The sequence below is a fragment of the Mytilus californianus genome, unplaced genomic scaffold (genome assembly GCF_021869535.1).
Source record: "Mytilus californianus isolate M0D057914Y unplaced genomic scaffold, xbMytCali1.0.p SCAF_7, whole genome shotgun sequence".
Lineage (NCBI taxonomy): Eukaryota > Metazoa > Mollusca > Bivalvia > Mytilida > Mytilidae > Mytilus > Mytilus californianus.
In genome coordinates this window covers 112,028,859-112,055,858 of record NW_026262723.1, presented here as the reverse complement: position 1 = coordinate 112,055,858, position 27,000 = coordinate 112,028,859, and the positions used below count along the sequence as shown (strand labels likewise).

The 27,000-nt window shown below is 31.4% G+C and overlaps 1 protein-coding gene across 1 annotated transcript in view; it reads right to left on the bottom strand.

The window, feature by feature from the left end:
- Positions 1-652: 652 nt before the first annotated feature.
- Positions 653-27,000, bottom strand: part of LOC127710205 (coiled-coil domain-containing protein 57-like) — a 62,802-nt gene continuing 36,454 nt past the window's right edge. The window contains exons 7-22 of the mRNA XM_052215965.1: positions 26,003-26,160; positions 24,809-24,883; positions 21,581-21,781; positions 21,118-21,276; positions 19,523-19,685; positions 18,272-18,406; positions 17,399-17,573; positions 12,606-12,803; positions 11,025-11,125; positions 8,454-8,654; positions 6,443-6,502; positions 5,773-5,995; positions 5,287-5,429; positions 3,377-3,500; positions 2,144-2,359; positions 653-1,559 (exon numbers count right to left, since the gene is read on the bottom strand). Of these exons, the coding sequence (XP_052071925.1) occupies positions 1,369-1,559; positions 2,144-2,359; positions 3,377-3,500; positions 5,287-5,429; positions 5,773-5,995; positions 6,443-6,502; positions 8,454-8,654; positions 11,025-11,125; positions 12,606-12,803; positions 17,399-17,573; positions 18,272-18,406; positions 19,523-19,685; positions 21,118-21,276; positions 21,581-21,781; positions 24,809-24,883; positions 26,003-26,160 (2,523 nt within the window). The 3' untranslated portion in view covers positions 653-1,368. The remainder of the gene's footprint in view (positions 1,560-2,143; positions 2,360-3,376; positions 3,501-5,286; positions 5,430-5,772; positions 5,996-6,442; positions 6,503-8,453; positions 8,655-11,024; positions 11,126-12,605; positions 12,804-17,398; positions 17,574-18,271; positions 18,407-19,522; positions 19,686-21,117; positions 21,277-21,580; positions 21,782-24,808; positions 24,884-26,002; positions 26,161-27,000) is intronic.

Here is a 27,000-nt window from a genome sequence, read left to right as displayed (position 1 = left end):
TAATTATTAAAAGCAACATAAAAAAAAGAATAGTGAAAGTCCAAACTCTTCCAATCTCAGCAGTACAGCAGGCAATATCAAAGTGTTTAAAAATCATTATTTCTATATTCAAAAACATTGAACTTGTTTTAGCTAACTTTCATAACATGAGATGTTATATTATTTCGTATTGTTACTTAAATCTAGCTCTTTTCATTGTGCCTTTCTTTCTCTGTACCTTTTGCTTCTTCACAGATAGGATAAAAAGGTAAAAAGTCCAGTAATTAAGAAAACTAGTTTATCCTGTGATTGTCTTTCTTTATATATGTATTCCCTGTTCATTAACTTGTTGGTGGCAAAAGTCTAGAAAAATTTTGAAACATAATTTACCAGACTATAAAAATCTGCCATCAAAACAAAATTCCCAAAATAAATTAAGTTTACAACTATAAAAAGACAACCACTGGCTAGGTTTTTGACTCAGGACATGTACATGTGACTGGGTTAAACTAGGTGTAAACCATCAATATCTTGTTAAACTTTGATTGATAAAGACCTTTGCACACCTTTGTTGATGACTTTTGAAACATTTTTATTTGTGTAAACTGTGTTGCTATGCACTTGTCTCTTCCTTTAGAATCATGAATATGTAAAAAGTAATAACTACAACACATTACTGTACTTCTTTATTACATATCACAGATAAGTCATATTAAATATATTATCATATTTTACATTATATAAACATGGTGTTCAAAGTTAAAGATTCTACTTTTACCAATAAATACAAGTATAAAATTAAGAAGATGTGGTATTTCATATATATGTGGTATATCATTGTTTGTAGATATGATGTATATATTTTGTAAATGCTTCAAACAAAAAGTATAAATTTATTTCAAAAGTTTCAAGATGATTTTAAATTTTTTTTAAAATGCTGCATTAAAAAAATGTACAAAACCCAAATGTTCATTTGTTTAGAATGTGTTTGACCTATTTTGCAATGTATATTTTTCGATGGAAAAGTTCATAAATGAATATGAAGTTTATATAAAATTTAACATTCTTACCCTAATAAATATAGCCTATTTATAATATATAGTCAGATGCGTTTTTTTCTCTCAAAGCAGGGTATCAAGTATTCACAAAGTATGACACAATCTTGTAAATTACCCAGAGAATTTAAAAAAATATATAAACCTAATTTCAATTTCATTTTCAAATTTCAATAAATACTGTCCAAGTTTTTTCTTTTTCACTACATCTGCATGTATTCTGAATATTTCTTTAGACTTTTCACAATCTTGCTATTTATAGTTCCTGAATGATATTTCAGCCAGCACGTTCAGATATTCTAATAATTTAAATAGATTTTAGAATTTTCACTTGTCAGCTATTGTCCCCATCTCTCCAATTATAATTTCTAATGTGTGGTTTATTTATAACTTTCTTCTTAGCAGGCTTGACTGAGGGTCTATAAGGCTGGGATTTAGATCTTTGTTCATATGTGGGTTTGGATCCTTGTAAAACAAAGTCCTCTGAACTTGACTTCCCCTCTGCTGATCTTGTATTTCTTGTATCTAAATATAACATATACAAAAGTTTTCATTAATTAATGAACAGTACCAGGGACATTGCTTTTTCAATACATTTTTTTTCACAAAAAAGTGAAGTAGTGTTCAAGTTTGAAGTGATGATGAAGAAGGCTTTTATGTACAGAAAAAAAAACTAAAACATAAGTTTATAGCATTTTTAAAGACAATCTCTCTTATTTTCTGACAAAGAGATATAATTGGCATCTTTTGATAAAAGTAATGAAATATTTGAATAGAATGTCTACTTTAATACAATTTCATTGTATCCTGTCATGGAAGAAAAATGAGAGGACATTTAGTCAGGTCTTTTTAATCAAAATTAAGTTTTCTGTGTCTATGTCTATGACATATCATTATCTAAATTGTTTAAGTTATGCAATACAGAAATACTTTAAAAATCTACTTAACTTTTGGCATCAAATGTACCTGATTATCATTGTTGAAGGTGTATTAGAATCAATAAATATATATATTGATTTATATTGAAATGCCAGCAATATAACTATTGAACATATCACAACTACCCATAACAACATCTTCTTATCACAATAAGTGAATGATGTATGTACCTTTTCTGAGTGGAGATCTGGGTGTAGGAGTAGGTCTGTCTTCCAGAAGTTTCCATATCTCCTGTAACGATTCCCCTCCTACAGAGGACATACTAATCCCTAACTGTTCCCTTGGTGTTTTACCATCAGACTCAGGTATACTGATGTTTGTAGAGGCCAGAGATCTATCACCATAACTACCCCTAACATCCATATATTCATCTTGATCTGCAAAATCTAAAATTAAAAAGCAATGAGCAAAAATATATATTTTAGGTTTGCATTTCTATTTAATTGCAATTTCCTTAAAACACAACGTCTTGATAATAAAATGCATCTTAATGTGTGAAAGAGACCCTTTTACAATCCTTTTTGTAAAACCTATTTCCTAAAGGGTGACATCCTATTTTCTATTTGGTAAACAAATTCACTTTGAACTTTTACAAGTAATCTAGTAGCATTTGACTCCATCACCTCTTCAAAATATAAGTGCAGGATTGAATAGGCCATTTCCTATCTCGATTGTGCCAATCTATTTGAATCTCTTAAATGTTTAAAATGTTACATTTCAATGAGTGATCACTTCTGAACTAGGTTCCACTTTTCTTCCTGATTATTTTTTTGTGTCATCATTGTTAACTGTAAATCATTTTTACCACTTCTCTTCCAAGATAACGTGGATAAAATAAAGTTAAAAATATAACCTTTCAGTACTGACGGCTGCATGGGTTCCCACCTAATATTAGGTACAGTTGACTATAAACCTTCCTTGTTGTTGGTTAATGACTGTAAACCAGTAGCTACCTACCTATAAAGTTTACTTATATTACCTTTCAGAGCTGATGAAGGTATGGATTCCTCTTTAAAATTAGATATAGTTTCAAAAGTATACCTAAAACCTGTCCTTGTTGGTAAATAGATGTAAACTGAAGTTACCTACCTATAAAGTTTTTCTATATATATATAGACAGAGGTCTTAATACTCCAATCTCCTTGTTATGTGATATAAGATACAAAACCTACAACCTCACCTTGTTGGATGAGGGCCTACACACCTAATTATAGATTTTTTAAAGTATGGAGGGAGTTTTGTATGCCTTTAAAGATATTAGTTCCAGATCCTACAGTGCCTATATATCCTCTCCTAGTTAGATGAGGTTAAGATAAACCTACCTATAGACTTTTTCAGTATCAATTGTGGTCTGCATCCCTCTGATCCCGATTTTAAGTAAGATGAGGATGTAATAGACCTACCTATAGACTTTTTCAGTATAGATGGAGGTCTGTATTCCTCCTGTGTTTGACCATTGTTGTTGTTAGATGTAGATTCCATAGTACTTTTGTCGTCATCTGGAAACTTCTGAGCATACTGTAATTGCTAAAACCATAAATTATACTTAGTGAATATCTTCTACCAAATGATATATATAAAGTAAGTTCATGTTGATCAAATTCATACTTAAATTTAATACTAGGCACATAAATTATGAAACATCTTAGATATAGTGTGATACCAATTAATAAAGTACGGTTAACCTAAATGAGAAATTTCTTATTTGCTTTGATTGGGATCTCCAGATTAACTTCTTTAATGGTTTGAATAAATATAACGGTATTTTTTGACGAGTAAATTCAACATTTCTGCACAATATGTTCACATAGTCACATTTGGGATATAGTTGTTCTTTACAGTTGATTTTACATTAAAGTAAGCAAATGCTCAAGGTTTCTATTTTTGTAAACTGGGTGGTAGTGTGGAGATTATATATAAAGGAGCTGTACCATTCAACTCAGTATTTAATTCTATATTGATAATGACTTTAAATTGTTTTTAAAAGATCAGTATAAATGTAAGACTCGGATCGACTTCCCTTCTCTAATCAATGTCCGTTCTTCAAATTGACGTCCAAATCTGACATCATAATGAAATGAAAGATTCCAATTTGTGGCTAATTCTGTGCCCCTTCTTATCAATGTCTTTTTGTTGTTCTCAAAACAACATCCAATATTTTTCTTCTCTTTTCGGCGTCCAATTATGGACCTGCCACAATGACGTCACAATTTTGCTGAAAACAACTGTCATATTTCTGATTTGAAACAGGCATTTTTTTAAAAACAAATGGTTTGGTTAAACCTAAAACTTAAACAGTGGTTTAAAATATAAGATTTTATATCTTTCAGAGTCCAAATATCAAATACTTTTCAACTATTGCCTGTACTTCTTTATTCTGTCTATTGTTCGAGACTGTATATTGCTCCCAATGTGTCTTTCGATTACTAAGTATCTTTGTCGTTGGGTTGTTGTCTCATTGTCGTATATCCACATGTCATTTATTTATATGAAAATGAAAGGCATAAGACAACGTAGATCGAGTGGATTAACTTCTTTCACCAAAATTTCAATATGACTGTACATGTAATATGATGTTGGTGTTTGTCTTATCGTCATTTACTGATGTTTGTCCTTAAATTTTTATTTAGCTGATTATATGAGATGGGATGTTGTCTACTTTTTTGAATGATGAGAGGAGACTCTGATTGATAGTATGTCGTTTTGATAATATATAGGACTCGACTGTACATTGGACGTTGATTTGGGGAATGGACTTCGATTAGAGACCGGATGTTGATCTGAGTCTAACATATATATAAACATGGTCTAAATGTTTGTTTTGTTTTTGCACTCTTCAGTGTGATTGTCACAGTAAACGTTTGATTTCTTTGCCATATCTATTTAATTAATATTACTCCATGGCTTTGTTCTCCAATTCACAGTTGTGGCGAGATTGTCAGTTTGCAAAGATTTTTGCTCAAACCAGTGCTAGGGGCTGTCTTAGGAGTGAGGTGAGAGTTTTTGATCCATGTTGAAGGCCTCACTGTGACTTGGAGATGGAGAACAGCAGTTTGGTGTTTTTTGCTTTGCATGTACTGATTTTGTGGATGGATACCCTGTATCCTTTCTTTTCTATTAAACAAACAGCTGGTGACATAATATTAGGATGAACACTTATAGTAGTACTGTGCAACACATTTATTGTTGTGATGTAGGTTCAGTGTGTAGACTCTCACCATTTGATCAGTCCATATTGTGGCTTCCTGTGATGGGTCAGTTCACCAAAAACCTGTTATGACATAAGGTCACTGTATGACTAGTGATCACTCACCTGTTTGGTCAGTTCATACTGTAGTTTCTCTAGCTGGGTCAGTTTACTTAGAAATTGTTGTGACAGGGGATTAGTTGGATCCTCACTCTGCAAAGATTGTGGAATATGTCTAGTACTAGGTGGATTGGATGGTGGGGCAACACCTGTGGATACAGATTTATAACTACAAATATGCTGAAAAGTATAGAAGATGTCTCAGACAAGGGCAACAGTTGAAATTAAAAGTATGAAAAACAAAAGTATTTTACTAATGTTTGAACATTGTAAATAGTTATAAATTACTGAAAAAAGAAGTGACTCATAGTCTTCTTGAAAATAGATTGCTTAAGTTTTAGCAGCTAATTATTGGATGAAACAGATCCTAATGAAACCTGTTTAACACTTTGTCAGCACTTTATTTAATACTATGATAATAAATTCTGTGTGTCATTGTTTTTCAGTGATATCTTTCCTTCAGCCATATAAACTGGAACCTAAACATCAAACCTGCTTTCTTTAGTTCTGCTCTCAGTCTGTTACCCATTTCTATCAACTGTTGCCTTTCCTTTGCTAGCTGTGCAATGTGTTTAGCAGCAGACTTCAGTTTTTCTTGTAGTTCCTCTACTTGGACATTAGAAGACTGCTTTCTGATTGGACCAGATGATGTCACATGACTTGCTTGTTGTTTTAATCTAGACATTTCATCCTGTAGTTGTTGTATAACTAGCTCCTATAAACATCAATGTATGTATATAGATATAATAAGATGTGGTATGAGTGCCAATGAGACAAATCTCCATGCTTAGAAATGAGAGGTAAAAAATAGAATAGAGAATGAAACAAGGAATGTTTCAAAGAGACAAAAAGCTGACCTAAGAGCAGAAAACAGCTGTTTCTGTAAATTTATTTGTAAATGCTGATCAAAACGTGCATACTACTATATCAAATGGAACTGTGGGTAAGTTTGCTATATATATTTTGTTATAATTTACTTACTACTTACTTTCTAATGATTTTTTTCTTTTGATTTATAGTCATCTCATTTGAAGAACTATCACCTACACACCTACCCTTCATCCAATTAAGTTTACTAAAAATGAAGTTATTAAATCTACTAAAAATGAAGTTATTAAATTTCCATATTTTAGTTATTTTAGATAAAAAATAAACTATTTACCTGAGCACCAAAGTTAACAACAGGTCTTTTCTCTGATAAATCAATCTTTAGTTGTGATATCTATAATAGAATAAAGCAGTTACAACAGACTTATACTGAACAGACATAGAATGCTATCTTATTCAACAAAACAAACCATATGGAATAGACATCGCCCAATAAGCTGCATTTAAAAAAAAGTCTATATCAAATTTATTTGTTCAGTGTATGTTCACCGGTGTTAATATGTCTTTTGATTGAGTTAAGCCATTTCAATTGATATTTTATAGTGTGTTTTTCTGTGTTGTGATGTTACACTATTGTTTCAGATAAGGGTGAAGGTTTGGTACCATTAAAACGTTTAAACCCGCTGCAATAGTAATTTTTGGGGCCCTTTATAGCTTGCTGTTTCGTGTGCGCCAAGGCTCCGTGTTGAAGACCGTACTTTGACCTATAATGGTTTAATTTTATAAATTTTGACTTTGATGGAGGGTTGTCTCATTGGCACTTATACCACATCTTCTTATATTTATTGAAAACTCATATTGTATTCAAGAACTTGAACATATAAAAGGTTAATTTCAGAAGACCTAATAGAGGTTTGTGGACAAGAATATTCATGTACATAACACAATTTATTTGATTTTTTTATGTTAAAGTAAGACTTAACTAATGTTTAATCAATCTTTACAAATACATCAAAAATTGGCCAGATAAAGTCCAGCATGTAAATGAAGTTAAGTTTTACAATAAAACAACCTTCAAACAAACAGGTATAGACAACATTATAAAAATTCCCTTAAGATAACTAAAAATAATGCTTTTTTATTCACCTATAGGATTATCATTGAGTTTTAGACCTGCGTCTAAACACACTAAAGTTTATGTAAACAAGGAGGTTCCTGCGAGTTTTCATTTCCTTAAATCCTGACAAACTGAGATCAACTCAATACTTTTTTACTAAAGTTATTGTTGCAAACTACTGATGCTTTAGAAACAGTTTCATTAGGATTGATTGATGTCTATAAACTTGGTTATCTATATTCTCAGAGGTAAACCTCAGCTGATTTCAGATGCAGTCAACACATGATAAACAATATTCTGGTCTCTAACAAGGGTTTGTTCTTTGGAAAATAAGGCTTTGTGAAACTTTAATGATAAGAAAGAGGTACCAGTGAAAGTTAAAAAAGAGGCAGAAAATATCATAATTAAAAGCATAAAGTTTTTTCTCACAAAATATTGGCTAACACTTGCTGGATGTTATTTCAGTCGAATTCTAGGCAACATTTATAACTTTTCTAAATTCAAAAACAAGTGCCACACATATGACCATTTTGTAAACAGTAATGTGAAATCAGGAAAAATCTGGACATTTTGAACTCAGGTAAAACAAAAACACACTGTTATGGTCATAAAAAGGTGTGCAACGAGGTCTATATTTCATTTGAACCAAAAATCAAACTTATTTTGTGCCATTTCTTTAAGCTATAAAAATTAAGATTAAAGTTTCAATGTAAGTTTTACATTACTTAAATGAAATTGTATAGTGTTCACATGTTCAAGGTGACGTTTCAGAGGAAATATATCTGTATTGACAACACTTATAAACTATCAAGTGCATTGAATAATAAAGATAAGTCTTTTAGGTGCAAAGATAATCACTATGACAACAGATTGGGACACACATGGTTTTGTGATGCAAACAAAAGCTGTAAATGTTGTGTTTTAATCTTATCATTTTTTAGGAACTTATCCTGCTTGTTATCCTACTGCAAACTTCCACATGATGACATGGCAACATATTATGCTGGACAAGGGAAGAGAAATAATATAAAAACAGAATAGTTAAAATATATTGCTATTCTTTTCACCTGTATAATGGGAGCAAATGAAATATGGTTTGTGGCAAAAAATGAAAATTTTCTTTAGCGCAAATGAAATGCCAATTTGAGCAAATGCAAACCCCTGAGTATACTGAATAAGGTAATATGTTGTGTTTATGTGAACATGCCGGCTTGGATAAATATAATACCTGTTGTGATAATGAAGATATATCCATGTTTTTCTCCAGATTCCCTTTATAATATTCATCAGCTTCTTTCCGAGCCTCCACGAGCTGTATCTCCAGGTCTGATACTCGCTGTTTAAGGCTTGCTATTTCTGCTACATAGCGACGGCCTTGAGCTCCAACCTCATACTGTAACTGATCTATCTCTATCTGTTTTGTCTTTGGCTGTATTAGAAAATTTTTATTTAATTTTAATATTTCTTGATCTTGAAGGTGTCCTTTAATGACAGTGAAAATTAAAGCATTTTATCAGGTTTTGGTATTTTATTATCATCAATTTGTACATTTAATTACAACAGAAGTATACGTGTTTATGATATAACGTTAAAGTGTATTTGGAAACAATTTTTTCGTCACAATGTTTGTGCACAGATCTATTTTGATCTTATAATATACAATATTTAACCTATTGTTTATATTATTTTTAATACACCTAACTTCTATTGTTTGTTATTTATAGAAATTTTCTTCTCTTTTTCTATTTCTATCTTTACAAGCCAGATGTGATATTTTGTTTAAAAAACATGTCATAAAACCAAAATTTAAATTTCTGTATAAATATTTTTTCTCTGCGGTATATAGAACAAGAGTGCACACGCTGAAATGTCTCGCCTTCTTTACTAATCATTGATATTATGTTGATAGTCCTAAATATAAAGCTTTATTACAAATGTCACATAAACTTAACATTAACCAAGTAAACTAAACATTGACCAAAGAACCATGAAAATAAGGTCAAGGTCAGTTGAACCATGCTAGGCAGGCATGTACAGCTAACAATTCTTCCATACAACAAATATAGTTGACCTATTGCTTATAGTTTAAGAAAAACAGACAAAAACACAAAAACTTAACACTGAGCAATGAACCTTGAAAATGAGGTCAAGGTCAAATAAAACCTGCGTGACTGACATATAGATCATAAAATATTTCCATACACCAAATATAGTTGAACTATTGCATATAGTATTAGAAAAAAAGACAAAAACTCAAAAACTTAACTTTGACCACTGAACCATGAAAATGAGGTCAAGGTCAGATGACACCTGCCAGCTAGACATGTACACCTTACAATCATTCCATACACCAAATATAGTTGAACTATTGCATATAGTATTAGAAAAAAAGACAAAAACTCAAAAACTTAACTTTGACCACTGAACCATGAAAATGAGGTCAAGGTCAGATGACACCTGCCAGCTAGACATGTACACCTTACAATCATTCCATACACCAAATATAGAAGACCTATTGCATACAGTATAAGAAAAACAGACCAAAACACAAAAACTTAACTATAACCACTGAACCATGAAAATGAGGTCAAGGTCAGATGACACCTGCCAGCTAGACATGTACACCTTACAATCATTCCATACACCAAATATAGCAGACCTATTGCATACAGTATAAGAAAAACAGACCATAACACAAAAACTTAACTATAACCACTGAACCATGAAAATGAGGTCAAGGTCAGATGACACCTGCCAGTTGGACATGTACACCTTACAGTCCTTCCATACACCGAATATACTAGACCTATTGCTTATAGTATCTGAGATATGGACTTGACCACGAAAACTTAACCTTGTTCACTGATCCATGAAATGAGGTCGAGGTCAAGTGAAAACTGTCTGACGGGCATGAGGACCTTGCAAGGTACGCACATACCAAATATAGTTATCCTATTACTTATAATAAGAGAGAATTTAACATTACAAAAAATCTGAACTTTTTTTTCAAGTAGTCACTGAACCATGAAAATGAGGTCAAGGACATTGGACATGTGACTGACGGAAACTTCGTAACATGAGGCATCCATATACAAAGTATGAAGCATCCAGGTCTTCCATCTTCTAAAATATAAAGCTTTTAAGAAGTTAGCTAACGCCGCCGCCGCCGCCGCCGCCGCCGCCGCCGGATCGCTATCCCTATGTCGAGCTTTCTGCGACAAAAGTCGCAGGCTCGACAAAAAAGCACAACAACAATTAAACCTCTTATGAAGTTGGTTTTCTTGTTTGAATTGTTTCACATTTTTCATGTCAGGGCCTTTTATAGCCGACTATACATTATGGGTTTTCTCATCGTTGAAGGCTGTACGGTGACCTATAATTGCTTATATCCACTTATTTGAACTCTGGTGGATAGTTTTCTCATTGGCAATCATACCACATTTCCTTATTTTTATATTAACAGATAAATCACTAACTACAAAGAGCACTGGAAAATTATACCTTCTGAAAACAAAGCTTGCAGTGTATGTCCTTATATTTTACAGTTTTGGGTTTTTTGCTTGTGAGAGAGCTGTCTACTATTAGTTGTTATCATTACATTTTTTCTATTTCTTTAAATTCAAGTCCACTTCATTTGAATTTTGGTGGATAGTTGTCTCATTGGCAATCATACCTCATCTCCTTATTTTTACTTTGTAAAATCACTCCCTGTATAAGCTTATCTCACCTCTTTGGATAGTTTGTCTATAAGATTATCTAGATATTATATAATACGAGCTTGCTGTTTCTTTTATCTCACCTCTTTAGATAGTTTGTCTACAAGATTATCTAGATATATAATACGAGCTTGCTGTTTCTTTACTTGAGCTGATAGCTCTACTTTCTCCGTTCTTAAGGCTCCTGCATTGTAAATATATTTCAAATGGTGTAATTAAATCATATAAAACATTAATCCTTGTAAAACTTGTCTATAGGGAAAATTGTTATAAAGAACCTTTACAACTATCACTGTTCTTAATTATCTTCACCAAACTGTCAAAGGAGAAGGCCCAGTGAGACCCTTTTTTGGCCCAAAATATAGCATTTTTACAATGTTTAAATGTAAACTTTTAGCTATTTATTGGAAAGTACAATACTTCTGTTCCATAAATATGGGCTGTTTTTGGCAATAAAATGCACATACATCAGGTAATAGCATCATAAAATCATACAATATTACAGAATATTTGTGCTGATTTTAAGACATTTTACGTCTAAAATGAAAGTGGCCGCATTTGTGTTCAGTCTTAATATTTAAATATATGTTGTATTTGATGATAATACATAACATATATAAAGGTTGAGACTGAACACGAATGTGGCCACTTACATTTTAGACAAAAAACATCTGAAAAGTGACGTTTTAAGGCATATTTGATAGATTTTTCATATTTAAGCTTGAATTTGAGTGTCTTTAATGAACAAATCAGTCCAAATCTTTTACATAAACTAATTGAATCGACTGAAGTAGACACTCTTAAGTGTTTAAAAAATGTCAAAAATCTTTCATTAGATGTACTTCGAATATTAGGCCAAAACTAGCCCTTACCGGACCATCTCCTTTGAAAAGTATTAGAAAATTGCAGGGTTTTTTTTAACCTTCATTTATTACATGTGAATACAACCAACTGTGTAAACACTTCATCAATACAATGAAATAAACAAACATGGCTACGTCCATATAAACATTTTTCTTTTCAAGGCATCCATAAATCTATGGTATGCCATAAGTACAGGAGCATACTTTGCTGGCACATTATTTGCAATCACACCCTGTGCTCACTGATAAACTTTGCAGACCGAAAGACATACCTTATCCTTATTAGTACAAAAATAAAGGAAACATTAACCCCAATAATTCAGTCCCTCCCCGTAATCGATCTCTCCTACTTGCGAGGGCCTGAATTCCTTACACGATAAAAACTCTTCTCGAATCCTGAAGTGATTAGTGTCCTATAGAAGCTGTGACCAATCAGCAATCAGCTCATTTTATAGAGATAGGTTAATCCAGAGCTAATTCCGAATGATTGATTGAAGGTTTTTCATTGTCAATGCATTCAGGCGTTAATGGAGGAATATAACGACTGAATTATTCGGGTTAAGGAAACATCTAATTTTCATGTAATTTGTATGGTTTTTAGTCTTAATTTAAGGATCAGAACATTTATTTTTCATCTGTTGGTTTTTAATGTCCAACACAGTTTAATTAGGGGATCCAGATAACACAATTGACACATTTTTGTAATAACGTTTCATTTACTGAGCTTTCAATATATTTTCTTGAGATCTGCTTTTTCTTTTATACTTAAAATGTAAAATTAACTCCCTTGGTGGTACATACCTAGAGTTTCATTGAGGGACTGAATGTGACATTTCACAATGTGGTTGTCCTTGACCTGTGACATTACGTCATGTTCATTGGTTACCATAGATACAGCAGGAATTTGTCCATGCTTTCTAGTATTACTTATTTGACTTTCTAAATCTCTAGTTTTCTTTCTTAGTTTCTTTATTTCATCTTCCAAGTCTGTGACATACTCTGTAAGAACAATAGTTGTGTTCATAGCAGTGTATTTATTGTAACAAAAGAAAGAAAGGAATCAACTTTAATATTCTTTTGGAAAATTTAGAGAAATGAAAGCCTTCACATATGATTTAATAGCAATATTTCCTGTTTAGATTTGATTTCCTTCCTTTATAACTGAGGTAGTGCACTTAGTTTTCCTGTTTATGTCATATACTTATAGGGAATAAAACATAGATTTCATTTCCTTCCTTTATAACTGTGGAAGTATTCTTTGTCTTTCCTGTTTGTATCCTACATTATATAACAAAAATAGAAAAATGAAATATGATTTCCTCTATGACTGTAATGGTTCTCTGAGGCTTTTCATGTCAATACCTATAAACTTTGTGGTCCTTCTTTGGAACTGTTAATATAACTGAGATAGTCCCCCCTTTTGATTATACTATCAATACTTGCTGCCTGCAAAATGTTTCCTTACTGTGTGTGTGTGTGTGTGTGTGTGTAAACAAAAAGGAGAATGTTATGCTCCCAAATCTTTAATAAGACACATTCCATCTGAGGTATCAATCTTCAATGTTTCTGATAATATTTCTGAGATAGTAACCCCCTTAAATTATATAATGTGTCTGATAATATTTCTGAGATAGTAACCCCCTTAAATTATACAATGTGTCTGATAATATTTCTGAGATAGTAACCCCCTTAAATTATATAATGTGTCTGATAATAATTCTGAGATAGTAACCCCCTTTTGTGTCTGATAATATTTCTGAGATAGTAACCCCTTAAATTATACAATGTGTCTGATAATATTTCTGAGATAGTAACCCCTTAAATTATACAATGTGTCTGATAATATTTCTGAGATAGTAACCCCCTTAAATTATATAATGTGTCTGATAATATTTCTGAGATAGTAACCCCCTTAAATTATATAATGTGTCTGATAATATTTCTGAGATAGTAACCCCCTTAAATTATACAATGTGTCTGATAATATTTCTGAGATAGTAACCCCCTTAAATTATATAATGTGTCTGATAATAATTCTGAGATAGTAACCCCCTTTTGTGTCTGATAATATTTCTGAGATAGTAACCCCTTAAATTATACAATGTGTCTGATAATATTTCTGAGATAGTAACCCCCTTAAACTATATAATGTGTCTGATTATATTTCTGAGATAGTAACCCCCTTAAATTATACAATGTGTCTGATAATATTTCTGAGATAGTAACCCCTTAAATTATACAATGTGTCTGATAATATTTCTGAGATAGTAACCCCTTAAATTATACAATGTGTCTGATAATATTTCTGAGATAGTAACCCCCTTAAATTATATAATGTGTCTGATAATATTTCTGAGATAGTAACCCCCTTAAATTATATAATGTGTCTGATAATATTTCTGAGATAGTAACCCCCTTAAATTATATAATGTGTCTGATAATATTTCTGAGATAGTAACCCTGATAATATTTCTGAGATAGTAACCCCCTTAAATTATACAATGTGTCTGATAATATTTCTGAGATAGTAACCCTGATAATATTTCTGAGATAGTAACCCTGATAATATTTCTGAGATAGTAACCCCTTAAATTATACAATGTGTCTGATAATATTTCTGAGATAGTAACCCCCTTAAATTATACAATGTGTCTGATAATAATTCTGAGATAGTAACCCCTTAAATTATACAATGTGTCTGATAATATTTCTGAGATAGTAACCCCTTAAATTATACAATGTGTCTGATAATATTTCTGAGATAGTAACCCTGATAATATTTCTGAGATAGTAACCCCCTTAAATTATACAATGTGTCTGATAATATTTCTGAGATAGTAACCCCTTAAATTATACAATGTGTCTGATAATATTTCTGAGATAGTAACCCTGATAATATTTCTGAGATAGTAACCCCTTAAATTATACAATGTGTCTGATAATATTTCTGAGATAGTAACCCTGATAATATTTCTGAGATAGTAACCCCTTAAATTATACAATGTGTCTGATAATATTTCTGAGATAGTAACCCTGATAATATTTCTGAGATAGTAACCCCCTTAAATTATATAATGTGTCTGATAATATTTCTGAGATAGTAACCCCCTTAAATTATACAATGTGTCTGATAATATTTCTGAGATAGTAACCCCTTAAATTATACAATGTGTCTGATAATATTTCTGAGATAGTAACCCTGATAATATTTCTGAGATAGTAACCCTGATAATATTTCTGAGATAGTAACCCCTTAAATTATACAATGTGTCTGATAATATTTCTGAGATAGTAACCCTGATAATATTTCTGAGATAGTAACCCCCTTAAATTATACAATGTGTCTGATAATATTTCTGAGATAGTAACCCTGATAATATTTCTGAGATAGTAACCCTGATAATATTTCTGAGATAGTAACCCCTTAAATTATACAATGTGTCTGATAATATTTCTGAGATAGTAACCCCCTTAAATTATACAATGTGTCTGATAATAATTCTGAGATAGTAACCCCTTAAATTATACAATGTGTCTGATAATATTTCTGAGATAGTAACCCCTTAAATTATACAATGTGTCTGATAATATTTCTGAGATAGTAACCCTGATAATATTTCTGAGATAGTAACCCCCTTAAATTATACAATGTGTCTGATAATATTTCTGAGATAGTAACCCCTTAAATTATACAATGTGTCTGATAATATTTCTGAGATAGTAACCCTGATAATATTTCTGAGATAGTAACCCCTTAAATTATACAATGTGTCTGATAATATTTCTGAGATAGTAACCCTGATAATATTTCTGAGATAGTAACCCCTTAAATTATACAATGTGTCTGATAATATTTCTGAGATAGTAACCCTGATAATATTTCTGAGATAGTAACCCCCTTAAATTATATAATGTGTCTGATAATATTTCTGAGATAGTAACCCCCTTAAATTATACAATGTGTCTGATAATATTTCTGAGATAGTAACCCCTTAAATTATACAATGTGTCTGATAATATTTCTGAGATAGTAACCCTGATAATATTTCTGAGATAGTAACCCTGATAATATTTCTGAGATAGTAACCCCTTAAATTATACAATGTGTCTGATAATATTTCTGAGATAGTAACCCTGATAATATTTCTGAGATAGTAACCCCCTTAAATTATATAATGTGTCTGATAATATTTCTGAGATAGTAACCCCCTTAAATTATACAATGTGTCTGATAATATTTCTGAGATAGTAACCCCTTAAATTATACAATGTGTCTGATAATATTTCTGAGATAGTAACCCTGATAATATTTCTGAGATAGTAACCCCTTAAATTGTACAATGTGTCTGATAATATTTCTGAGATAGTAACCCTGATAATATTTCTGAGATAGTAACCCCTTAAATTATACAATGTGTCTGATAATATTTCTGAGATAGTAACCCCTTAAATTATACAATGTGTCTGATAATATTTCTGAGATAGTAACCCCCTTAAATTATACAATGTGTCTGATATTTCTGAGATAGTAACCCTGATAATATTTCTGAGATAGTAACCCCCTTAAATTATACAATGTGTCTGATAATATTTCTGAGATAGTAACCCCTTAAATTATACAATGTGTCTGATAATATTTCTGAGATAGTAACCCCTTAAATTATACAATGTGTCTGATAATATTTCTGAGATAGTAACCCTGATAATATTTCTGAGATAGTAACCCCCTTAAATTATACAATGTGTCTGATAATATTTCTGAGATAGTAACCCCCTTAAACTATATAATGTGTCTGATAATATTTCTGAGATAGTAACCCCCTTAAATTATACAATGTGTCTGATAATATTTCTGAGATAGTAACCCCTTAAATTATACAATGTGTCTGATAATATTTCTGAGATAGTAACCCCCTTAAATTATACAATGTGTCTGATAATATTTCTGAGATAGTAACCCCCTTAAATTATATAATGTGTCTGATAATATTTCTGAGATAGTAACCCCCTTAAATTATACAATGTGTCTGATAATATTTCTGAGATAGTAACCCCTTAAATTATACAATGTGTCTGATAATATTTCTGAGATAGTAACCCCCTTAAATTATACAATGTGTCTGATAATATTTCTGAGATAGTAACCCCCTTAAATTATATAATGTTTACCTACTGTCAATTCATTATTATTCCTCAGGTACTTATTTAATTTATTTCATGGGAAATCATAAACCTCAAATCTAAATATTCCTTTTCCTACAGGCATGAATGCAGAAATCCTGAAAGCCACAAAATGAAGTATCCATGAAAACCTGATTCCAAGAAAATAAATAAATTTACAGTAATGCCAGAAGTTTATGGGACTGTTACTTAAGTTGTTACTGTAAATTCACAAATTATTGCAATTTGATGTAGAATGACCAAAAATGCAAGATTAATTATTGAGATTTTAGAAAAATTGTGAATAGAGATATAGGTATTTGATATCAGAATGTGAGTTCTTATTGCAATACTCAACCAGTCGTATTACTTGCGTTAATAAAAACCTTGCAATAATTTCTGAATTAACAGTACCCTTCTTTATAACCACCTACCATCTGAGGAATCTTTCTTCACTGGGTCTATTAGTGTCATCTGAGGTAGCTCATGACCTAAATTTTCCATCTGAGCTCTCATTTCTTTAATAACTGATTTTAAACTTTGATTTTGTTGTTTTAGATTTTCAAATTCTTCTTTATCCACAAAGTTTAAACCTTTCTCAATATCAACCTGTTGTTACAAAAAATGGTAGTTACAGTAACAATTTACTACTAAATATATCATTGCTAATAAATAAGTAGATGTATTTTTTTCAACATAAGAGTAGCAAAACTGTGTAGTCTTGTAACTTTCCCTACTGTAAACTACACTTACACCTGTATATTGTTGCAGACTTTAATGTGCCTTTTAAGTGTCTATTGATTATTTATTTTGCATGGGTTGCTGTCTCATTGACATATACCTCCCATTTCCTTTATTCATATTATACTGGATTATTTTAAATGAATTTTTTGACAATCTCATGCCAGCAGTTAACATATTTGGGTATTGTAAGTAATCATGCCAGCAGTTAACATATTTGGGTATTGTAAGTAATCATGCCAGCAGTTAACATATTTGGGTATTGTAAGTAATCATGCCAGCAGTTAACATATTTGGGTATTGTAAGTAATCATGCCAGCAGTTAACATATTTGGGTATTGTAAGTAATCATGCCAGCAGTTAACATATTTGGGTATTGTAAGCAATGATGTTTCTATTTAATGTATTTATTTTTTCTTTGTTGTTGGAAACTCATCTTCTATTAGTAATAAATAGAACCCATTGATTAACAAAGATTTATACTTAAATATAAATGTTTTTTAAATGTAAAAGTGTAAATTTAACATTGGCACTTTAAAAATATATATCACTACAATTTGACCTACATTAATATTTTTATCTACTGTTATTCCATGTTTTTTCAGTGTAGAAAGAGCTTGTTCCCTGTCCCTATATAGTGTTCGTATCAGTGTCTCTCTATGCTCAAGTTCTCGGTTCTTTTCTTTAACTGTTGCTAAAGCCTGAAAAAGGAAAATCAGTTCACTCAAAATATTTTACTGACTGTAACTCAATGTATAAAAAAATCCAATGAAATCTTTCAATATATTTTTCTTGTCATGTGTTGTGTATTATGCTGAATACTGTAAAAAACTTATTAATTGATCTCAATGACAATCTGTAAATTATAAACCCCTAATTATTCATTAATTTTATTTTGACAGGTTTATTGCTAAGTCCATATTTTTATTAGAAAACTCTGAGGAAAAAAAGGTTTAAACCCTATTATATCTTAAAATGTCGGAATCCATGATCCTATGAGAAAACACCCGACGGTTTCTTTCAGTTTTGAAATCAAAACATTCTATCTTTTAATATTTATTTTTATAAACAATTGTTGATTTGACAATTTAAAATCCAGAAAAATGAAATTATAATGATTTTTATCACCCCTGAAACAGGTAGTAATTCCATTTAATTTTTTATTTAAAGTCATTATAATACTTGGATCAATATCCCTATAAATGCACCTCAAATTGAGGTACTCAAAAATAGTGTGTTAACAAAAAATCTCTGTGCAGTGATATTGGACATGATTCAAATTTTTAAAATCAAGTGACTGAGCTTACCCATTTGTGCTGATTTGAAGATCAGCGGACCATAGAACAAAGGTGTAAAACTATGTAGCTTTTAAATATATGCAAAGAACTAAATTTGCAAAGAACTTATTGTGTGCAAAAAGGGATTTTTTACCAGGAGAAGCCGCATCACAAAAAGGTTATCAGGGTGTGCTAAAGTACGGAATAGCAAATCTCACTTCAAACCTGAAAAATTTAACCACATATGTGAAAATGTTTCAACTTCAAAATGAGCCATCATACATATCCAAGTTTACTATATGGGCAGAAGAAAAGGCTACAATTACTGCCTAACTAAAATGATTTGCGCATCTTGACCCACTTCGGAATCTTAAATCATTACTCAAGTACTTTTCTACAGTGAAATGAATCATAAGAAAAGAGTGAAAGACTGATATTTTTTGCTTTTTATATATAATATAACTTCAATTGTGACTCAATCTCAACTCTCAATTTGTAGTACTTTGTACATGATGAACTGGTCACTGATAGAAAACTTACATCATCTCTATTTCTGGTTAGTTTCTGTATCAGTTCTTCTGATTTCTCATACTGGTTTCTCTCAACATCCTCAAATCTTCTCTGCCAGTCAAGTTCTAATTGGGCCTGACTTCTCTCTAAACTGGCCTCTCTGTCAGCTGCCTGACTTAGCTCTTTTTTGTACCTGAAACAGTAAACCAAATATGGTGGATTCTTTCATTTAAAATGATAATATTCAAAACAAGTCAAGGCGAAAAAAATATTGATTGACTGATGGCTGTTTATTGTCCAGAGCAAATGTTACATGTATATATTCTTGCCCATAACATGTTGATGAAAAAAGATTTCTTGAACTACAGTGACACCTTGAGTCAGATTTCTAACATGATTGCTAACAAGATAACAGTCCACAGTAAGACATAAAACTCTACTTAAGGTGGCTCGGGTGTCTTCCTCCATCTTGGATTTTGAAGTAGCAGACAACAATTGGTCAAGATCTTTAATGAAATGTGCAAATTTTGAGAGTAGTATGTAATTCATGTGTAAGACTTTTCATGTCAATATAGAAAATTATGTGTTTTATCATATTTACGGCTGTTTTTTCTAAAAAAACAAATTATTTTTGTTTGATTCATTCTTTTACAACTTTGCCACATAAGGGGAGATAACTCAGATAGTAGGGGAGATAACTCAGATAAAGTAATTTTATAATAGAAAGTGTTGTGAATTTACCTATTTTAATATGTAGCAAGAAAACAAATCCGGTGACTCCATTTTTTCTTTTTCTTATCTGAAAGCATGTTATAAGAGCTATCTTTTCACATTTTATCTTAAAATTCTACGGTGTAGTTTTCTTTTTATTACACAAAATTGGATTTTCCATGCATAATCTATACAAAATCTGACAATTTTGCACAACCTGTAGCATGAAAAAAGTCCGGTGACCCATACTTTTTATTATATTTTGGAAAAAAGCATGATAAAAACTACATTTTGACAAATTATTAAAAAATTCTATGGATTTTAATTAAGACCCCCATCCACCTTAATAACATTATTCTAACCAGTATTTGTTGTTACATCTTAGTGACAAATTGTTGGCATATCAATTGTAAAGTCTTTGTTTAGACTCACCCTGGGTCAGGTTTTATGGACTTGCTCCTTTTTTAATTTACCTTGTAGTTCAAGAAAGTATTAAGTTAAGTATTTAAGTATATGACTATAACTATATAATACAAACCATATCAAACAGAAACATACTATTTACAAAAGGTTATGAAAACAGACATTTTTCTTTTTCTCACTGACTTCTATAAAATTCATGGGAGAGAGACTTGATTTTGTTATTTATGTCTATAATGACATTAACCCTTAATCATAAACACTGTCTTTCTTTGTATAAGAATCAGGGGCAATCAATCATAGCAGTCAAGGGCAGACAACTCCATGATCTCTGAAGGAAAAAGACGGATAGTAGCTTAAAAAAAACATTGCACCAGTATAAGAATAACATGTGGTATGATTGCTATTTAGATTTTTCCCTCCAAAGTCCAAAGCCAAGGATATAAACAACTGACAAATCTCCTAAACATTTACATCCTGTTAATCACACAAACCTTTCTATGTCCTGTTTCTTTTGGTTAATTTCTGCCTTCAGCTTTTCTTCATTTTCTCTCCGTGTTTGAACTTCTATGTCTTTATTGACCTGACTTCTCGACACTTCTACAATCTGTTTATCCCATTTTTCTTTTAATTGTACAATCTCATCATTCAATCTTAAAAAATTTAAACACATAAATTGAAAAAAATTTAACAAAAAATGTAAAATACTGTTGAAAAGGTTTTTCACTCATTATAACAGATTTGTAACTTTTAAAATTGCAAATGGGGGGGCTCCATTATGCATGAGTAAATAATCTGATTTCTTTAAATACCTGATTGTTTTGTATATTAGAGAAATTTTCTGTGTGACTGTTTAGTCTGTTGTAATTCTTCAACAGAACCAAATTAAAACCAATAGTGTTTCTGTACCAACTTTTCACTAGTATCCTTACACGACTATTTTTTTTCAATACCCACTTTTCGGCCTGTATTTCTTTTTCTTTCTGTAGATCAGAATAAGACCATTGTAGTTTTCTTATTTCCACTTGACTGTCTTCTAATTTTGACTGTAGGTCTCTGATTGTATTCTGAAGTGACTGTTCTCTCTCGGCATACCCTTCCTTCACCTTGGCCAAGGCTGCCTCTTTTTCCCGTCCATATCTGTCCATTTCAGCATGCCTGTAGATAAAGTAGTCATGTGTCATCCCTATTTTTATTCACTACCTAATTATAACTATTTTTTTATGGAAGATGGGGAATATCTCATTTCAAAAACAAGCATGTTTCTTATATATGAAGATGCCTTCATACAATTATATATACCTCCACTTTTCTCCTATTTGAGCTGCCCTATACATTGAAGAACAAAACTATACATGCTGTAAAAAGTTTAAAGTTATATATCATTCAAAGGTAAACTGCAATAGATTTTAGTTTCCCATAAATATACTGCCCATTGTAATCAACTGGAACATTTCAGTTCTTAACTTTATATCCTGTCAAATAGCTTTCAACAGTTATGTATAGGATGTCCATTTCATTCTTTTCTAAGTAAACTTCCTGACATGTGCTTCAAGTAGAACAACCTATTACTTGGAAAAGTTGTTAATTATCTATTGGTGCATGACCCTAACATAATCTTGACACTAAAAATCAATTTAAATTTAGTTTTAACATAAATAATTTAGGGTTGTAAAGTCTGAAAAGAATTACTTATAAAGTACTTATTGGTATTATGGAGTAATACTAGAGTACTTGCTCTGAAAAATATTTACAAAATGGGAACACAATTTTACACTCTGCGTATTAGTCATGTCTTTTCTAATGAACATTAATCCTTACATTATAAATAGTCCCACATATTATATAACATAATTAATAGCTTATATACTACAGGTACTAATTAGTAAACAATAATCTAATCAATAATAAATTTACACCTATTGAAAAAAGATTACAAAGTTAAACAAGATAAAAACAACAGTTATTTTTTGTAATCGTAATGAAAACAAAGGAGTAGGTCCAGTAAGACCCCTTTTTGGCCCCAAAATATAGCAGTTTTACAAAATTGTTAAAATGTAAACTTTAAGTTATTTATTGGTAAGAAGAATGCTTCTGCTACATAAATATGGGCTGTTTTTGACAATTCAATGCACATATATCGGGTACTAGCATCCTTTAGTCAGGCTAAATTACTGAAATCTTCACAATTTTAGCATTTTAGTTAAATTTTAGACGGTTTCCGTCTAAAATGAAAGTGGCCGCATTTGTGTTCATTCTTAATATTGAAATGTAAGTTGTATTTAATGATAATACATAACATATATAAAAGTTGAGGATGAACACGGATGCGGCCACTTTCATTTTTGACAAAAACCATCTGAAAAGTGACATTTTTGGCATATTTGATATATTTTTCATATTTAAGCTAGAATCGGAGCGTTTTTAATGACTAAATCAGTTAAAATCTTTCACATAAACTAATAAAATCAACTGAAATAGACACTTTAGTGTTCAAAAAGTGTCCAAAATCCTTCGTCATATGAACCTGAAATTTGAGGCCAAAATCGGCCCTTATCGGACCTACTCCTTTACTATGGTGAAGTCACAGATGCAATCAACTTTTTACTGAGGATCGCAACAGTGTGTGAAAACTTGTTTTTATTAAAAAAAAAACTGTATCTTGTGAACTATTTAAGGGGAGAGTCAGTTTTGCAACTTTTTTACTAGCGGTCATGTAGAAGAAAAAAAATTCTCTGACAGTATCAATGCGCTAGAAATGGCTAAGACATGTTTAGCCAAAAGTGCAGGCTTGAGGAAAGCAGCTTTCGTGTGTATCACTCAAAATGATACATCTTGGGATTTTGTTAGAATTTCCAAACAGAAGATTTTTGAGATATTTTGGAAGATAGTTTTAGGTGAATTTCATTTTAATCAATAAAAAATTTCACCTGAACAAAATTTAGCTGTGTATGGTTATTCTAGCATATCTTGTGATTTTGTTTAAGGTATGTATACAAGATCTGGCAAAAATAATTAAGAAATAGTTCTTTCAGGCCATGCTCTATGGTCATTTTAACATGGGCAACAAATATAATGCCTGCCCATGTTAAAATGAACATAGAGCATGGCATGATAGAATGCAAAATTTACAAAATGATATGCACATAGGGGCCCACATAAAGTGATGGTAGAGGCTATGAGTTTCGAAAAATCAATTCAAGTTTAAAGACAAAATAGGAGGTGCACATTGGCATTTTATCTTTCAGATTTAGAGAATTTTTCAATAATGCTAAAATCTAGGGGTTTATGGAATACAAAATGGGAAGCCCTCCAATCCAATCCAATCCACTCCCCTCCCCTCCCCCAAGATAAAGCAATTTTAAAATCCATAATTTGCCAAGGGAAACCCCAAATATACTGTAAAGTCAGAAATTATTGCGTGCATTTATATTGCGATTTTGTCATTTAAGACTAAAATGCGATTTTAATTTTTGCGATAAAAATCCTGTTTAATTCATATAAAAAATTTCAAAATGCGAGTTTAAATTATTGCGATTATAACCCTATTGCATTTTTCGCAATGATAAAAAAATCGCAATAATTTCTGAATTTACAGTACTTGAAATCAGAAACAAAATAGGTGCACAATGGCATTATATGGTAAAGATTCATGGAACTGTGACAGTTTATCAAAATTCTGTCAAACAATGCAGGAGCAATAGTGGGTACAAAAGGGGAAAACAGAATGAATAGACAGACAAACAAACAAGAGGACACTTCAATCACTATATATATAACCTGCTTTAGAGAGCATGGGGTACAATAAAAAATCTGAAGGGGACTATTGTTTTTCTTTGCTTAACACTATGGATACTACATTAGTAGTTTTCTCTGACATCTTTCACTAATAATTATAACTTGGAATGCAAAAAGGTAAACTAAATAAAATTACTTCTGTGTTTCTCTACAGACAGACAGACAAAACTAACTGACCAACTGACCCACAGACATACTAGTGCAATTAAGTGTATGAACAAGGAAATCTAAGAAAAGAAATAACGCAATTGTCAAATTATGTGTTTCCTTGATTAGACGGAAGAATGTGAATGAGGACAAGTGCTTATCTAAATACTTTATAATTAAAATAACTAACTTGTGACTGATGTTCAATAATAACCTATTAACTAGGACTTTACAACTTACTTCCTTTGAAAGTCTTCCTTCATTCTGTTCATAGACAATTCTGTCTGTTGTAATTTATTCTCTAATTCTGTTGTTCTGAAGTAAAAAAGTTTTACTATAAAGGTAAAAACTGAAACTGATTTGTTTCTGCTCTTTGGTTGGGATATTGTCTCTTTCACATGTACACATTCCCTGTTTTCAATCTCAATTCTATTGTGTATGTAACCTCCTGTTTTCTTGTAACACAGACACATATAATTATCATATGGTTATATTGCTTAAGACTTTTAAGTCTTGTCTTTTCTGTCGGTTTGTCATTTTGTCATTTCATCCTTCTGTCCATTTATTCATCCATATTGCCTGCACAAGAGCCACCATCTCCACCTCAGTCTGTCTGTCTGTCTGTCTGTCTGTCTGTCTGTCTGTCTGTCTGTCTGTCTGTCTGTCATTTACTTACTTAGCAGTATACATAGCTTTACAATCAGCCAGTTGCCAATCTCTCTTTCATTTTTTTTTATCCAGCTGTGAGTTTGTCGTTCTTTGTGTCTGTCTGTCTGTCTTTCATGTACTTACTTAGAAGTATATATAGATTTACAATCAGCCAGTTGCCAGTCTTTCTTTTGTTATTTTCTATCTAGCTGTGGGTTACTTGGTTTGTGTGACTGTTTGTCATGTACTTACTAGCAGTATACTGTGGATTCATTTGTTTTTTCGTGTATTCCTGTACTAATTTTTTATGGATTGTATAAAATAAAAACTTGCATTTTTGTGGATATTAGATTTTGTGGTTTTGCTAAAAATCTGCAGAGATTTCTATAGAAAATTTACAATTTTTTGAACATTTAAATTTGTGGTTCCCCTATACCCAGGAAATTCACGAAAATTGTTATCCAAATAATAATAATCCACAGTATATATCTTTACAATAAGCCATCTCCCAGACGTTCTCTTTCAGTCTTTTTTTATCTAGCTGTGAGTTTGTCAGTCTGTGTGTCTGTCTGTTTTTCATGTACTTACTTAGCAGCATACATAGCTTTACAATCAGCCAGTTCCCAGTCTTTCTCTTACAGTATTGTATCTAGCTGTGAGTCTGTCTGTATGTTTGTCTGTACTTACTTAGCAGTATACATAACTTTACGATCAGCCAGTTCCCAGTCTTTCTCTTACAGTATTGTATCTAGCTGTGAGTCTGTCTGTATGTTTGTCTGTACTTACTTAGCAGTATACATTGCTTTACAATCAGCCAGTTCCCAGTCTTTCTCTTTTAATATTTTATCTAGCTGTAAGTTGTTTGTTTCAACCTGTTTATATTCATCTGAATTCTTTTTTTGCATTGACTTCATGATTTCTAGTTCCTTTGCAAGTAACTTGGCCTGAAAAAAAGGCATTTTTCTTTTTACATAGTTTTGAACTTATAGGTTCCTTGAAGAGTTAAACAAACCAATATGCAAGGGTATAATAACAATAGATGAAAACACAAATATATTTTTAATCTGAATCTGTCAAATAAAATCAAGAGTGCACACGCTGAAATGTCTCGCCTGTTTTACTTATCATTGACAGTCTGTAAACAGGTTGGGGAGAATCCTCATAAATGGGTACTATCCCCCTTTATGGGTATTTTACCCAAAATTGGGTATCAATTTACAGTGATAAAAAATAAAATTTTGTATTTCATCATAATAGCTGTCATGGCGAAAATATTCATATAAATGGCAACATTTTTCCTTTTAAGACCATAGTTCAAATGAGAACTTAATACAAAGATAATAGCCTCCAAAAATCCTACTTTTTGAAGGCTGTTTACTTTTATCCTGATGATATTTTGGTCAAGGTGTCTTCAGGCAAAATGTTGACCTTTACCTGAATGTTTGCACCATGGCAGAAGATATCTTTAAATCCAAAGTTTATATTTTTATCACTGAAAATTGATACCTGTTTTGGGGTATAATACCCATAAATGAGGATAGTACCCATTTATGAGGAATCTCTCCAACCTGGTAAAATGAAGGTTTTGCTACAAGTATAACATAAACTTTAAATTTACGACCAATGAATTATGAAAATGAGGTCAAGGTCAAATGAACATTGCCAGACAGACATGTAACCTTACAATCATTTCATACACCAAATATAGTTGACCTATTGCTTATAGTATCTGATAAACCGACAAAATTAAGAAAACTTATCTTTGACTAATGAACCATGAAAAT